At 44.2% G+C, this 15,066-nt stretch overlaps 1 protein-coding gene across 2 annotated transcripts in view; it reads right to left on the bottom strand.

Annotated features, from left to right (window-relative positions):
* Positions 1 to 459: 459 nt before the first annotated feature.
* LOC310984126 (uncharacterized protein) overlaps positions 460 to 15,066 on the bottom strand; it is a 20,262-nt gene continuing 5,655 nt past the window's right edge. The window contains exons 2-9 of one of the 2 annotated variants that reach the window (XM_083969253.1): positions 11,817 to 11,911; positions 11,402 to 11,483; positions 9,938 to 10,307; positions 8,694 to 8,768; positions 6,228 to 7,450; positions 4,360 to 5,189; positions 3,817 to 4,077; positions 460 to 2,342 (exon numbers count right to left, since the gene is read on the bottom strand). In XM_083969253.1, the coding sequence (XP_083825379.1) occupies positions 2,089 to 2,342; positions 3,817 to 4,077; positions 4,360 to 5,189; positions 6,228 to 7,450; positions 8,694 to 8,768; positions 9,938 to 10,307; positions 11,402 to 11,483; positions 11,817 to 11,911 (3,190 nt within the window). In that variant the 3' untranslated portion in view covers positions 460 to 2,088. The remainder of the gene's footprint in view (positions 2,343 to 3,816; positions 4,078 to 4,359; positions 5,190 to 6,227; positions 7,451 to 8,693; positions 8,769 to 9,937; positions 10,308 to 11,401; positions 11,484 to 11,816; positions 11,912 to 15,066) is intronic. The other variant, XM_083969254.1, reaches the window with a different exon arrangement.

The raw sequence follows: 15,066 nt of genomic DNA, 5'->3' as shown, positions 1-15,066 counted from the left end.
TGACTGTGTAGAATCTGATGTGAATTCATGGTGGTTCTTCCTCCCAGATTGAAAGAGAAGATGATTCATTGTAGTCAAGGAGCAGAAGCAGCATTGGCCAAGAAAATAAATAGAATCCTGAAATAGATTCATGCTGCTTTCTCAGGTGTCTATAGATGAGTCAGACGCCGAAAGCGCGCATCCACTGAATAGTTTCAATTCAGGTAAGAAGCACATCGTCAATAACCACTTGAAAATCTATTAATGTTCTCAGAACTACTTTTCGCACTGATTTCTTCGAACTGTTTATGAACCAACGCTGCCATCTAGTTGTTTGAATGCTGAACTGCATGTAGGAGACACAGCTATAACAATTTGTATTACTGTAATAACACAACCAATTTTCCATTAAAATTAACTGAAATAAATGACCACGACACAAAAAACAGAGCTTTAAATTTTTATAAGACTTATAAAAAAAGAAAAAACATAACACAATAACCAAGGCATGTCATACATTGTGTTTTTTCTTTGTTTCTCTGAGGAGTATTTACAAACAGGCTTATGTACAGATAGCAATAACTCAGAAATGGAAAAAAGCTACATATAGTCTAGCACAAACAACCAGTTAGCATAATGATAATATATTTGTTATGTACAATGTAACTGGCAAGGCTAGAGCAAGAAAGAACATAAAGATTCTGCAAAAGGTTTTAAATAACTTCAAGTATCTGTCTTGAGGTTTCATGGAGGTTTTAGTCCAATGGACACAGATTTCCAGAAACACTGAAGAGAAACCAAAAATCTGGTCGAGCTGCAAACCGTGTAGTGTGGCTGGGAAAGGAGAAGAGGAGCTCTAGCCATTGGGAAAGAAGACGACACAGACGACACAGACAACGCGACAAACGTGGTGACAGAACAATCACTTCTCAGATAAATGCCCACTTTTTTTAAGAAACACAACCATGGCATCTCCTCTCCACACATATAAAGTGATATCCAGCTTATTGGCCTGTAGCACCTTTTTTAACTTCTCTGAATAACAAATGTGCAACAGGCAGAAAAAACAACGAACTACAGGAAACATGAACATACTGTTCCTCTGGGGAAAATGGTAGCGGTTGACATCCTGGGCGTCTCTTAATGGGGGAAAAAAAGGACGAGGTCAACAGCTCTTAGAGTATGTTTCTTGGACTGTGTTGTATATCTAACCATCTTAGGTATTAAAACGTAACTTCACAACATTCTGATGCCATTTAATTGTCTCTGTCATGAAACCCACAAAAGATTATGGTCATGTGTTTCATTTCAATAATAATAAAAAAAAACTAAACAAAAAAAAAACTTCATTGTAACTGCAAAAGCGTAGCTCATTCATCATCTAGTACCTCACATGTAAATTAAGGTCCAAATATATTGAAACCAAAGTCAGAACTGCACAGTCAATTGTATGAAAAAAGAGGAACTAGCTTGTTTGAGGCTATTCTGCTATGTTAGCGTTAGTTAGGCCTACTCTAATCATAAAGCCACTATTAAGAAAAGTGTGGCCCAGACTCAGGCCATTTGTCCTATTAACGTCTCCAAGTGCATAACACACTAATGCTACTTCACGACGTTCATATGTAACAACACTGTAGGGCTCAGTTGCCTCCCTTGTTTACATTTCAGTTTAGTGTATCCGTTATGGAAGGAGAATAAACAAAATGTCCATATACAACACAACACAGGCTGCTGCCAGTGCCATGGTCTCCACAGTCCCCCAAGGCATGTCTCAAACGGCACCCGTCCAAGTGCACTGCTTTTGACAAGACTTGCATTGAAACCCTTAAAACAGGAGCACCACATAGACTCTTTTTTTTTTTTTTCTTAAGACCTTTAAGTAGAGCAGCGAAATGGTGAATTAAAATTTCTGTTCTCTTGTGGCTCGAAATGAAAATGCCATAAGATGTCAAATTAGAAGCCGTGTCAAAAACAAACTAATTCATGACTGTCCTCTCAAAACTAGTGCATTTCCTGGGCAGCAGGGTACCATTTGAGAGTCTGCGCCGATTAGCTGCTCCACAGACGTCCATCCTCCCACAGCCCCCTCCCTCCTGAATACCCCCCCTCTCAGCAGACAGTGAGGGGCTGCGGGTCGTTTTCACGCCGCTGGTTCTTCTTCAGCAGCTGAATGCGGTTGTGGCAGTAGAACTTGATGGCTCGCCAGTCGCGGTGGTTGCTGACCAGCAGGGGGCACTGCTGCAGGCAGCGCTCGCAGTCGGCTTTGGCGGGGACTCTGAGCTCGGTGATGTTTCGAGTCAGGTGCTCCTCAACGGCCGCACGCTCCGCCTCTGACCAGGGACGCTTCAGCACACCTCGCTTTCCTAAAAGAGAGGAGGGAATGGGATTCATATTGTTATGGATTTACATACGAGTTGGCCTGAAGGTGGCGAGACCTCCAACAGATCCCCCCTCCCATCACTTTGCACAGACATCAGAAGTCACAGTTCTTTTTTTTCTGTTCTTTTAATGCAGTTGAGTTCACACCTGTCTATGGATAAATATTTAATACATACAGAAGTAATTTTTCCACACATTCTGGATGCCTTTTTGATCATCTATGCCAGAGTTCAAAGTATCTGATGTTTTTGTACTCAGATCCTCAGATTCCTTGTCAATTAATATGAAGCTGATATTGTCTGAAACACACTTTGGAGGTTGCCCATCCAGGTATGTAGCTCTCATTAGATATCTGATAAGGACTCTGGCTTGGTACGGAGCATCTACAGTATAAGCTGTGTTTGATTTAATATACATCTCCTATAAAGCACCCTGATTAAGTGAGATGTGATGTGAAATTAAAAAAAAAAAAAACTTCTTCTTCCACTCTTAGTCACATATTTTTTTCACATTTGCTGCTTGAGTAAAACTGTTTTTTATCAGTTGCCTAACAACACAGTTTAAACTCATCATAATACTTCAACACCAGGCATGTTGTGACTACTTCAAATGTTAAGAAAAAAAATCAAGTTTCATTTTAGGACAGAAAATGTTCTGTGTATACTTTGAGGTTTCACCACCAACATCAACCACATAGTCAGAATAAAGCAAAAAGGCTATAATATCACCATTAGACTTTGTTTTCAGTTTCTTATAATGTTGATGTTACAGCACAGTTTGACTCTGTACATGATTGAAAATGACCTAGATCTGATTGGAAGTGGCCTAGATCTTCATCCGTCAAAGTCCCTACAATTTCTCAGTTCATTTATGTATAACCCTTTTTTTTAATTGGTCAGATTGACAATTAATTAAGAAACTGAAATCAAAGCTAAAGTGATAAAGAGTGAGATACTGGATGCAGCAGCAGGTAGACATTGTTTTGTTAAGTGGGGAATTCTAAGCTTGTACACGTTTTAAGTTTTCTGTTGAGTGTTCACAGCCGTGTGCCGCTTGTTGACCAATGAACCTTTCTTGTATGATAAACATGTACAAGTCCACCCTTTGCTTCATCCTCAAATACTGACTAGGAATCTGTCAGACAAACCAAACATCTTGATGTGATGCTGTTTTCCCTCTCAGCTTGTATACACACAAGGAGATTACTAAGTATTTGCCTTTTATTTTTCTTTGTCCCGTTTTTCTCGTTTCATTTATTGTTTTTGTTTTCTCTGCAGTAGGGCTGGGGGGGGGGTTGTCTCATTTTCTTTCTTTGACCTTTGCTCCTCTGGTGTGACTGTGATGACTTCTAATCTCACATGCTTATTTTTCTGTATTTATTTTGTTCTTTTCCTGCAATTTATTTGATGCTGCTGTCTGTTTCCTTTTCACACACTTTTACTTGAAACCCAAACAAACCTGATTTGGGCTGACCTGAGCCTCTCCTGCGGTTTGCGGGTGGCAGCGGCGGAGGCAGAGGTGGTGCCTGGGTGTTCTTGAGCTTCTTTGGTCGTCCCACGCGCCCGTTGTTCTTGCCCTTCCTGACGTACAGCAGGGTGGGTGTCGGGATCGGAGCGGGAGCGGGAGCAGGAGCAGGAGGTTGAACCTCTGGTTTCTCCTTCACATGCTCCGTGTCAGACTCGCCCTCTGAGTACGAGTCTGCAGAGTTTCCTGACATAACTGGAGAGAGGGGGAGGGAGGAAGGACAAAAGGTTGGCAACAGGTTACAAAAGGAGTGAAAAACAAGAGCAGAACTTCATTAGTCTCATCTGTTTCTAATCTCCATGTTCCCAATAAAATTCCATTCACACACAGACATACGGACAGACTGGAGGGAGGCTTATAATCCTTTTCCACACAGGGTCTGTTTGACACCGTCAAGAACGGGAAGATGCAGCTTGTTTTGGACAACAAGACAAAACATCCGTCACACTCATTCGTTCCATCATCCACCCATCTCACCATCCAGTTCCAGGCAGATGTGGTTCAGGCTCATTCCTCTGAACAGCACTCCGTCTCTCTCTCCACAGAGCACGACGCGGCCCACTCTGCCCATCAGGCCTGGGTCTTGGCCAATCCCGGCACAGTTCTGCGTCACATGGTACTCCCTTTCCAGGAAGTGCTCCAGCCGCTCCACGGCGCTGCCTCCCGGCTGCCCGGGTTCCTCTCCTTCTCCCAGAAGCAGCAGCTGGGTGAGGATCGCGACCTGGCGCCGCACCCTGGTCTGGGTCAGGGCGCGCGGGTTGCGGGTGCCGCTGGAGCGCGCCAGGCTTCGGAGGAGGTCGGTGCCTCGGAGCGGCGTGGCGGGGGAGTGGTAGGGTCTGGCGAAGACGTAGGGGTTCGTGGGGTCGACTCCTACGTCCTGCCGTGTCTGCAGCAGGAGCTCCAGGCAGGGCTCGCAGTGAGGCGGGAGGATAAGCGGCTGGACGCGCCCACGCTTACCCTGGACCCCGACTCTAGCGAGGTGAGGGAGCACCAGGCGCTCGAAGGGGGACAGAGAGGCCTCCAGCGGGGTGAGAGCTGGAGGGGCGCCAGGTGGGACAGGAACGGGACATTGGGGAGTGACGCGAGACCGGTATTCAGCGATGGAGAGCTTGGAGACCTCGCACTCGCGTCGTCGGTTGTACAGGATTAGCAGAGCCAAGCTGGAGTGGCAGAGAAGGCGCCAGGCCTCGGCCGACTGAAGCTGCCGGGACAGGGACAGGAAAGCCGAGTGCTGCAGCCGCCGAAGGTACAGCACCAGAGAGGACAGGGATGAGAGCAGGGGCAGCATGTGGTGACGCCCTGAACTGCTGAAAACGGACAGACAGTGAGTGATTAGTTCATTCAATTATTCAAATTGTTTTACTTAAGTTGTTTGTTGAGAATATCCTCAGTTTAGCTTCTTGCTATAATCCGGCACATTTACATGTTATGTCCATTAATGTGCACTGTCCCATTCAAATAAACAACAAATAAAGTAATATTGGATGGCATGTTGCTACAGAGCCAGGCAGGTACCACAGGTGAACTTTCACATTGTTTTTCCTACTGCAAACAACAACTATTTTCAATACTTGATTAATCTAATGGCTGTTTTCTCAATTAATTGTTTTGTCTATGAAATGTCAAGACAATGGAGAAAAAAATTTGAACTTTAAATATTCAGTTAACTGTCATGAATGATGATGAAAAGGATCAAATCCTCACTCTTGAGGCTGAAACTAACTAAATGTTTATCCATTTGGTGTCCAATTAATTTTCTTGTCTATATAGTTATCACTTAATTGATGGCTCTCCGCAGCTCTAATTTGTTCCTGTGGTTTTGTAATTCATAAACTATGAGCATAAGTTAATATTTTACCCTCAACTGGCATGATCTCAACAAATTAATTGTGTATTGTAGCAGTGGGATTGCATGCTACAGGTTACTGAATCAAGGTGGCAAAGATGCCAAAAAATAGCACATTAATTCCCTCTGTCAACACACTCATTCCCATAATCCTCTGAGGCAGCATCGTTTCAACTTTTGCTTTCAGCAGCGATGGTTGTCAGGACAATACAAGACAATCCAGACTAAATGTGCCTCTTTGGTTTAATACAATTCTACTATGATTTGTCCTGAACTACACAAATGTACCTCTGGGTTTAGCTGTCAGCAGTAAGTTGTGTAATCTTCAGTATCTCTCTGTGTGTTTTATGCAGTAATTGTTAACCGATGTGTAATCAAGAGATCATACAAAGGAACTGCAGGACGCAAATTATTCATCTATCTATCAAAGAATTTGGTTCCGCATGTTACACACTGACAGTCTCTCAAATCTGGACACAAGTGTAAGACCTCACGTTACCTCAGCAAGTCTTTTTCCTTGTCCTCTGCTCCACTTTCATCATCCACCTCCATCACTCCATTCTCTTCGTCTTCGTCCTCGTCTTCGTCCTCCTCCTCCCCGTCCTCCTCTTCCTTCGGTGGCTCCATCTCTTTGGCCGACTTGCTGCTGAAGGACTGAGGACGCAACACCTCCACGTCCTCCTCGTCTTTGGGAGTTTTCACCTCCACCACCTCCACGTCTTCCTCGTCTTCATCCTCCTCGTCCTCGTCCTCGTCCTCCCGTCTGTCTTTCTTAAGCCTCCTCACTGCTCCCTTCCTGGGCTGCGTCATGGCGACAGGGGGCGGGCTCCTCTTTAAGACGGACACCGCCACCGCGTTCTGTCCTCGCGGAGGGGTCAGCACAGGCGGGGTGGAGTTCCTTCCAGAGGAGGCGGAGGATTGGTTGGCGGCGGTCAGAATGGGAGGAGACATAGAGAGGTCCTGGACGCCGCTCTGTGCAAGATCGGACCCGCGGCTCTGTCCGGAGACCTGGGGCGACCTCGAGTGCTGCTGCTGCTGCTGCTGCTGCTGCTGCTGCTGCTGCTGTGGAGTCGGCGTGTGAGCCGCGGTAGCTGTGTTTGTGCTCTGCACGTGCAGGCGGGGCATTTGCGTGTAGCGCTCAACGAGGGCGGAGCACACCTCCGGCTGGTGGGCGTGGTGTTTGTCTAAGTGGCGTCCCAGAGAGCGGAAATGGCGTCCACAGTACTCGCAGGTTTGCCGCATGGCGTCTATGGACACTGCCGCCCTGGGGGCGCTCGTGTTGACGCCGCTCGCGCTGTTGGAGCCCAAAGGAGCCGGAGCTTTGAACAAAGGCTTACTTGAAGAGGAGGAGGAAGAGGAGCAGGGGGGGGAGGACTGTGGCAGAGGGGGGAACGGGGGGAGCGGACGGTTGTGAGGGGGAGCGCTCGCAGAGGACACCGGTGGTGGCCGCCCGGGTGGGATACGATGGGGAGTCTTTTTCTTTGAAGGAGTGCCGCGACGTTTCTTGCGGCGGCGTAGTGCGCGGCCGCGGGGGCTAGTGTTGTCCTCGTCGCCGGCGTCCGAGTCGCTGGCGTCAGAGTGGGAGATGGGGGAGGAGGAGGGAGAGAGGGACCAAGAGGGGGTGACGTACTCCTGCTGCTGCTGCTGCTGTTGCTGTTGTTGCTGCTGCTGCTGTTGCTGTTGCTGCTGCTGCTGGGATGTCAGAGAGAGGGGCTCATCCTCCTGCAAGTGAGGGGGGGTGGGGGGTGGGGGGGACAACATGAGCTGCCGTCCTAAAACCACATGTTGCACTAATAATAAAATAATTAAGAACAAAACTCTTGAGCTTTGTTGAAGTGTAGGAAAATTCAGATTTGTAGTGGCTCTCATTAACATTTGAGAGCATCTCTTGCTCTTGAGCTCGTGTCTTTGTGGTTCTTTTTTTGGATTTGAGTGACATTTTTGCTCAATAACAACCACTTGTTACTTGTACTTGTGTGTCGCTTCACTGTCTGAATAAATCTTACTAACCTGGATCTTGATGGCCTTGCCAGAATAAGAGCACTTTTGGCCATGCAACACCTCTGTGCCCCCCGCATTTGGGAATGAACACATTTGCTTTCCAGTTACCCTTTCACTTTTCAAACTTTGAATTCATTAATTTGTTTTCTGAGGAAGTTAGTTTTTTAATAACACTACTGACTTTAGTTAATTAGCATATTTAACTTTTGTCAGTCTAATTACCGGTTATTAAGTTTCAAAAGCAGTAAACAGAAGGAGACCATCACTGGTGAAAGAATCCACAGTGATTTGTCTGAAAAAGCTTGATTTCCCTTTCAAAACATTTTGTGTGTGACAGGAGGCAGAGAGACGACATACATGAGACACTAAGCATAAGCAGGTTAGCGTACTTATTCTATTTCACTTTGAAGGAGTGAAACTCAATGACATCTTAAGGCACATAATCAAACAAAGGGAGGAAGGCTTTATGATAATGACTGTGAGTCCCACGTCGGCACTGCCCACCCACAACTAGACAGGCGGCACCCTGCAGGCACAGCAGTGCATCACAACCACATCGACACCATCTGATCTCTGATGTGCTGTCTGTATTATACGACGATACAGTGTCTCATTGCTCTTTTTTACTACTTTGCAACGAGAAACAAGGCCGAACCCCTTTCGGCCGTAACACTTGAAATGCGATACAGAAACAGAAAGCATGGTTTGTATTTACTGTTATATATAGGCTGCTACTGTATACTGTGAGTTAACGGTGCAGCTCTGTTTAAATTGTAATAATACTACACTGACAAATTAATTTTAGGAATAAAATGCCTTGCAAATTTTTTATTCAGTGATAAGTAATCCGGGAGCAAGCAGACTGTTATCTTCCACAAAACTAGATGTGAATAGATTAAAATTAGTGTTAATTGCCTAGTTGTCACTTTTGTGTGTTTTCAGGGACAAAGGTGATGCCTCTTACCTTTTTGATATTGTTGTTGTTCTCAGTGTCTGAGCTACACTCGTGTTGTGCTGGAGACACAGTACCACGGAAACCCTGTGGGACACAGAGCAGTCATATTAACACAACCGGCGCATTGCTCATTAATGTCTGCCATCACAATCAACCTGAACTGTCACTCAGAGAGCACGAGGACAGACACCCCTCCACAGTTGGTCGTGAGCACAGAGGCTGATTAGGACTCAGTCAAACAAAAGACTGCAAGAGCACGGGGTTATCAATGAGGCTGGAACACTAAGAACCAATCAAATCAATCAGCACATAACAAAAAACTAAAATATTGTGTTTTAGACTTCATCTCAAAAACACTCAAGATGTTCAAATAGGTTACCCTGTGGCCCCGGCCCCATTTAAACCTCTGATGTAAATTTCTCAATTTCGTCGATTTAATTTTCTCAAACAGATTCTGGTGTCTTAATTTTGTTGAGTAAATTGATCCACTCTAATGAGATCCATTAAAGGAACAGATGCCATGTAATAACCATGGTTACTGTTGCTAAAGCACTATAGGTAGAGAGAGAGAGAGCTGGAGCTCAGCCATCACCATGGTAACCCCATGCCTTGCCTAGCTGTGTGTGTGTGTGTGTGTGTGTGTGTGTGTGTGTGTGTGTGTGTGTGTGTGTGTGTGTGTGTGTGTGTGTGTGTGTGTGTGTGTGTGTGTGTGTGTGTGTGTGTGTAGCATGAATGTGTGTGCAGTGAAGTGTGAGAGTGTAAGCTTGTGTGTGTGTGTGTGTGTGTGTGTGTGTGTGTGTGTGTGTGTGTGTGTGTGTGTGTGTGTGTGTGTGTGCGCGCACATGTGTGTCAGACAGTGAGTGTGTGAAGCTGATCAGCAGTGTGTGAATACACATATGGTTGTGTGTCTGAAGTCATCAGACAAATGCACAGAGCATGAGTGTATTTTTATACTTTTGAGGACCAAGTAGACAGATGAAGAATATTGAGGAGTTAGAGATAATTACCTCGCCTTGACCTACTGAAGAATCAGAAATTAGATCAGAAATTGAGTTTTGGATTTGAGGTTAAATTTAGGTTTGGTTCAGGTTAGGCTAAGAATTCAACAAACGTTAGACAAATTAAACTAGGAAATTAAAAAGTGTAAAGGATTTAAAGGAGTGAGAATGATTAATGGGGAGGGTCAGATGCGCTCACAAGTATAATAATAGAAATAGATGTGATGTGTTGTGTCTGTTTGTGAAAGCACTGACCAGGTTCTCCCCCCACTCTGTCAGACTGTAGTCCACGGTGATCTCCTCCCCCTTGGTGATGTCTCGGATGGCGATAACGACCAGCCGCACCTGGCTGCCACAGTGGACCTCTCTGATGCGGCAGTTGGGGGAGGGGGGGAAGGAGCTGGCCGTCGGTGCCGGAGCAGAGGGGGTCGGAGCTGCTGGAGCCGTGGACGCGGGGGTCAGAGACGGGGCCTGGGTGGAAGCGGCCGTGGCCGGGGTAGGGGCCGGGACCGGCGTCGGGGTCCGGGCTGAGGAAGCAGCTGGAGCTGGAGCTGGTGTAGAGGCCGAGCAGGAGCTGGTCTTGGATCCGGTGGAGACTTTGTCGTGGGTCTGCTCCGGTGGGCCGCTGGCAGGTGAAGAGAGGGGGGAACTGGTTCAGTAAGACTCATCAGAAAACATGTTGGTTTATTTCTGGTCTAATCACACAATGTTCTTCTTTTCATGCTTGGTAAGAAAGATTCTCCGTCTGCAGTTCTAGTGCTCTTATGATTGGACGACTGACTGAAGATTATTTGGCAATGATTTTTATAACTGAATGGCAGTTTCAATCATTTATGAAACATAAAAACCAGGTTTCAGTTTCAATGTAAATGTATGTGGATTTCCTGTTTTATTTCACTGCAAACTGAATTCTTTTTTTTTTTTTACAGGCTTCACCTATACCTCTGGGACATTTTTGGTTCTTTTTTTTTTTTTTTAACATGTCCTGCTATGGGATCAGTTTCTTAAACAAATAACTGACTAACAGTCAGAAACAGTGATGACAATTAGCATTACTTGCAGCACTGGTAGTTTTTCTGTTTTGCTATTACACGTCATCTTTAAAGGGGTCATATATCAAAAGTTGTGTCAAAGGTTGATATTGTGTCTGAGATCCACAAATTCACAAATTGCTCTATTAGGCAAGGTAGGTAAATGAACACCAGTAGAAATGTAATGTTTTCTCTTTGTACAGAGCAGCATAAACTGATGGGGGGGGGGGTGAATCCAACCAATATTAGTATAAGGCTGCACCAAAAAAGTCTGAATGCACTGTATTTGTAAAACAAACACTACACACTTACAAACTCATGCCAGTGGTTTGGTGCAGTGATTCTTAATCCTAGTCCACACAGCGCTGCTGATAGTTTTTTATCCGACTAGTCAAGTGCATTTGTGACATCTCAGGTATAAATTACTCTGATTATTAAGCTAAAATGAAAACCATAGGGTTGGCAGATCCCGAGGCCCCGGAGTCAGAAGTGCTGCTCTCAGACAAAGGCTCTTGCCTGCTGAGTAAAGATCAGCATCCATTCATTTTCTTCCAAATCTAAAAGCTGAGCGTTCAGGAACTGTTTAACCATTTCTGAGCCAGCACACACACTGATGTTGGTGCAAAATGTTAAACCTTGTATGCAAACCGATAAAAAGACTATGTTTTCCTCATAAACCCTCACTCACCAGCTGTGTGGGGCAGACTCAGTGTTGTAGAAAGGCCCATCCAGTGTGGGCCGTTTATTCTCTGCTGCCTCCTTACGATCACCTGAGAGCACAGAAACAGTCAGTATAAAAGGATTACATACAAGTATGCAGGGAACACACACACTCACAGACACACACACACACACACAAAGGTCATCACCCCATCTCCTGGAGCACATACACAGGTGCACACCACAGCACATACATAGGCAGAACACACACACACACACATCCATGCACAGAAGTAGGTCACACTCACTTGCCCACGCTCCACCCCCATACCAATCACACAGACACACACACACATATGCACACAGACGCAGACACACACAAACACGGTGAGTTGATGGCTGTAAGAATATGGCGTGCGGATATAACACACGCAAACACACACCTGGGCTGAAGCTGTGTTCAGGCACGCTCTCCTCCTCAGTTTGTGTAACAAAGACTTTCACGGGTGTCCCTTTTCTTTTCCTTCCACAGCCGCGCCTGAAGAAAACACACACACACACGCAATTATCATTTAATCAATCAGCCGACTGGCCAAACTTCACATCAATCAGGTCAGAGAGTGATCAATACGCTTATGGCCACCTAATGGATCGATACAAACTGTGTTAAGCTCTTCCATATAAGCAAATGAAATACCAGACAAAACACACACACACACACACAGACACAAAGTAACAGACTTTTTTTTTCTTTTACTGCTTTTAATCTATTGCATCATTTGTGATATTTCATCTTCTCTACTGACCAGCTTTTTTTGAAACTTTGCCATCTTTCCTCAACATATCAAGTTAACGAAATAAATACATCTCTGCACACAAGTAAACTATTGTTTATATTGTTGACTGTTCATAAAATGCCAAAGTGGTGTCAATTTAGAGGCTAAAACGTCCCCAATAATTAGGGAACAACCTCTGTTGCATTTGAACCTTTCACATTTAATTCACTGAGCTGTCAGAAATGTATATGTGATTGCTGATCCTCGTGGATTATCACATGACTATCTTTGCACTGCATTTCTAACCCTTAATCCTTAGAGAAATTTAAGTAATTATTAAACGTCTTATTTCCCACATCTGTATATACAATAATAATATAATAATACACAACTTGAACCGCAAGAAAACGTTTCCACCACAAAAACCAAAAGAAAGAACCAACCACAATCACATAAATGGGTCTGTTATGTGATATTAGTGCTGGTGAGACACTGTTACAGTACAAAAACATTTTTTTCAGACCTGTACCAACAGTAATATATATATATATATATATAAAAAATATTATTCTATTTTTAGCATTAAGAGTATTGATCAAAACATACATTAATATCTTGTTCAAAACCTAATTAAATTCAGCTTCACTGTGATATAAATCTGACACCTTCAATCAAAGAGTAATTAAAGAGTATAACGCATTAAGATTTAAATCATTTTTAATCACTTAAGTACTAAGGTTCAATACAAAGCCCTACATGAAAATCTTAGCAACTGAGGAACAATGAATTGGTTAAACACATTAGTGTTAAAGTAAAACATCCAAAGGTCACTTCTAGCACTGTAAAGATTCAGGCTCTGATCATTATTAAGACAAATCAACACACTGAATCCAGTTTGATATGATGACTATATATAAACCGGATCTCTTGAATAATGACCACACTGACCGTAGTACGAGTAGCCTGATCTCTAGTTAGTGTTAAGAGTCGAGTGCTCTGACCTCCGGATCACCACTAAGGAGTGTGCCATTACCGCAGACAGCTCAAACGCAGCCACCTGTGTGAGCCCAGAACGGCCAAGCGAGATTATCTTCTTCAGACTAAATCCACGCCAGAACCACCGCCACCACCCTCCGAAGAGCCAAAGTGATCCTGCCTCCGCTGATTCTGGGCTCGTTCTGTTACCACAGATCTCAATATTGTTTTCCGTCAGTCTATTTTTTACTCGCATGACATTGGAGGCTCTTAAAACTAGGCCATAGGAAGATCGTGCTTTGGATTTTGAAGTGTTCATTACTCTGTGTGTGTGTGTGTGTGTGTGTGTGTGTGTGTGTGTGTGTGTGTGTGTGTGTGTGTGTGTGTGTGTGTGTGTGTGTGTGTGTGTGTGTGTGTGTGAGTGAGTGTGTGAGTGTGTGTCTGCGTGTGCGAGTGAGTGCGTGCGTGCGTGTGTTTGCATGCAGACAAGAGAGTGAGAGAAAGAAGAAAAAAACCAGAGGAGAGGAAGAAAGGAAAGAAGAAAAAGGGAACCGTAGAGAGAGAGAGAAAAAAAAGTGAAACAGAAGAAAACAGACAGAGGGAGAAAAAGGAAAGAGAGCAAAAGAGAAAAAGACAGAGAGAAAGAAAGAACAGAGAGGGAGAGATACTCATTCAGCAGAGATATCAACCAGACCCACTGTCTTTGTATTGATCCACTCCACTCCCATCTGGACTCGTGATACTGTGCGCGCATGTCTGTGAGTGTTTAAGAGAGTGTGCAGGAGAAGTGTGCACCTGCATTTGTGCTCACATATGTACAGATTGTTCTTCTCCTCATGAGCAGCTCTACTCAACAAAACAAGCATCAGCTTTGAAAATATACCCCAAAAAAATCAAACATGATAATTACCAATAACTCATGGTAAAAACTTGAGCATTTAATCACAATCACAGCATTGAAAAAACCCACAGAAGACACAGCTCTTCAATCACATGACCACAGTGTAACACGTGGCTCACCAGTCATGATAATAATCTGATAAAGACCTCAGCAACCAGCAGCATCCCTCAACTACACACACTGGTGTCAAAACACACACACACACCGCTGTGTTTTATCATCTCAGAATATGTTGCACTTGCACATCTTCATAACAAACCGAGCTCAGGTTTAGGCCTGTGCACTTACACACAGGGCTGCTGCATGATGTTAGTGATGGTATCTGGGCTGGAAAGATAATCCAGTTACTATTTACAATTTAGGTAACGAGACAACACAGCCAACTCCATCTGCTAATTAACTGAGGTGATGTTATTTTGTCAAATAAGACAATGAGCCGTCTTCTACTTCCACACATCGCTACTAACTAACTACTACACTTGTCAAACATATAGAGGAAACAAAAGAAGAAAACATCAGAAAAGACTTTATGGGGGGAAACACATATAAACAAAACTTCATTAAGAATTGGCCCTTAATATTTAAAGTACTTGTAAATTAAACAGAAATAGGATGTTGCGGTGGGTGCAGTGCCTCCCCCTTTCCTGTCTATCTCACTATGTGCTATCAAAAAAAAGAAAATAGGATGTTGCACCAAGGGGCGCCATATAGCTCAGTGGGTTGAGCAGGCTATAGTCCTCGCTGCAGCCGGCCCCGGTTCAATTCCCCAGTGGCCCTTTGGTGCATGTCATGTCCCCCTCTCTCTGCCTCCCCAGTTCCTGTCTCTCTCAACCAAAAGCCCCAAAAAATACTCAAAAAAAATGAAAAAAGAATATTGCACCAGTTAGAATAAATATTGTAGAGCAATAAATAAGGGACTCAGGATAAACATGTAGATCGTGGTGATGACATAAAAGGTCACTAACAACAAGTGATAAAAGTGACAGTGACAGGATATTGAACAATGATAAATAAAGTTGTAAAAAAAAAAAAAATTGTGTC

This window comes from Trachurus trachurus (assembly GCF_905171665.1).
Source record: "Trachurus trachurus genome assembly, chromosome: 1".
NCBI lineage: Eukaryota > Metazoa > Chordata > Actinopteri > Carangiformes > Carangidae > Trachurus > Trachurus trachurus.
Note: the sequence above shows the minus strand (reverse complement) of the source record. Positions and strands in the feature narration are given on the sequence as shown.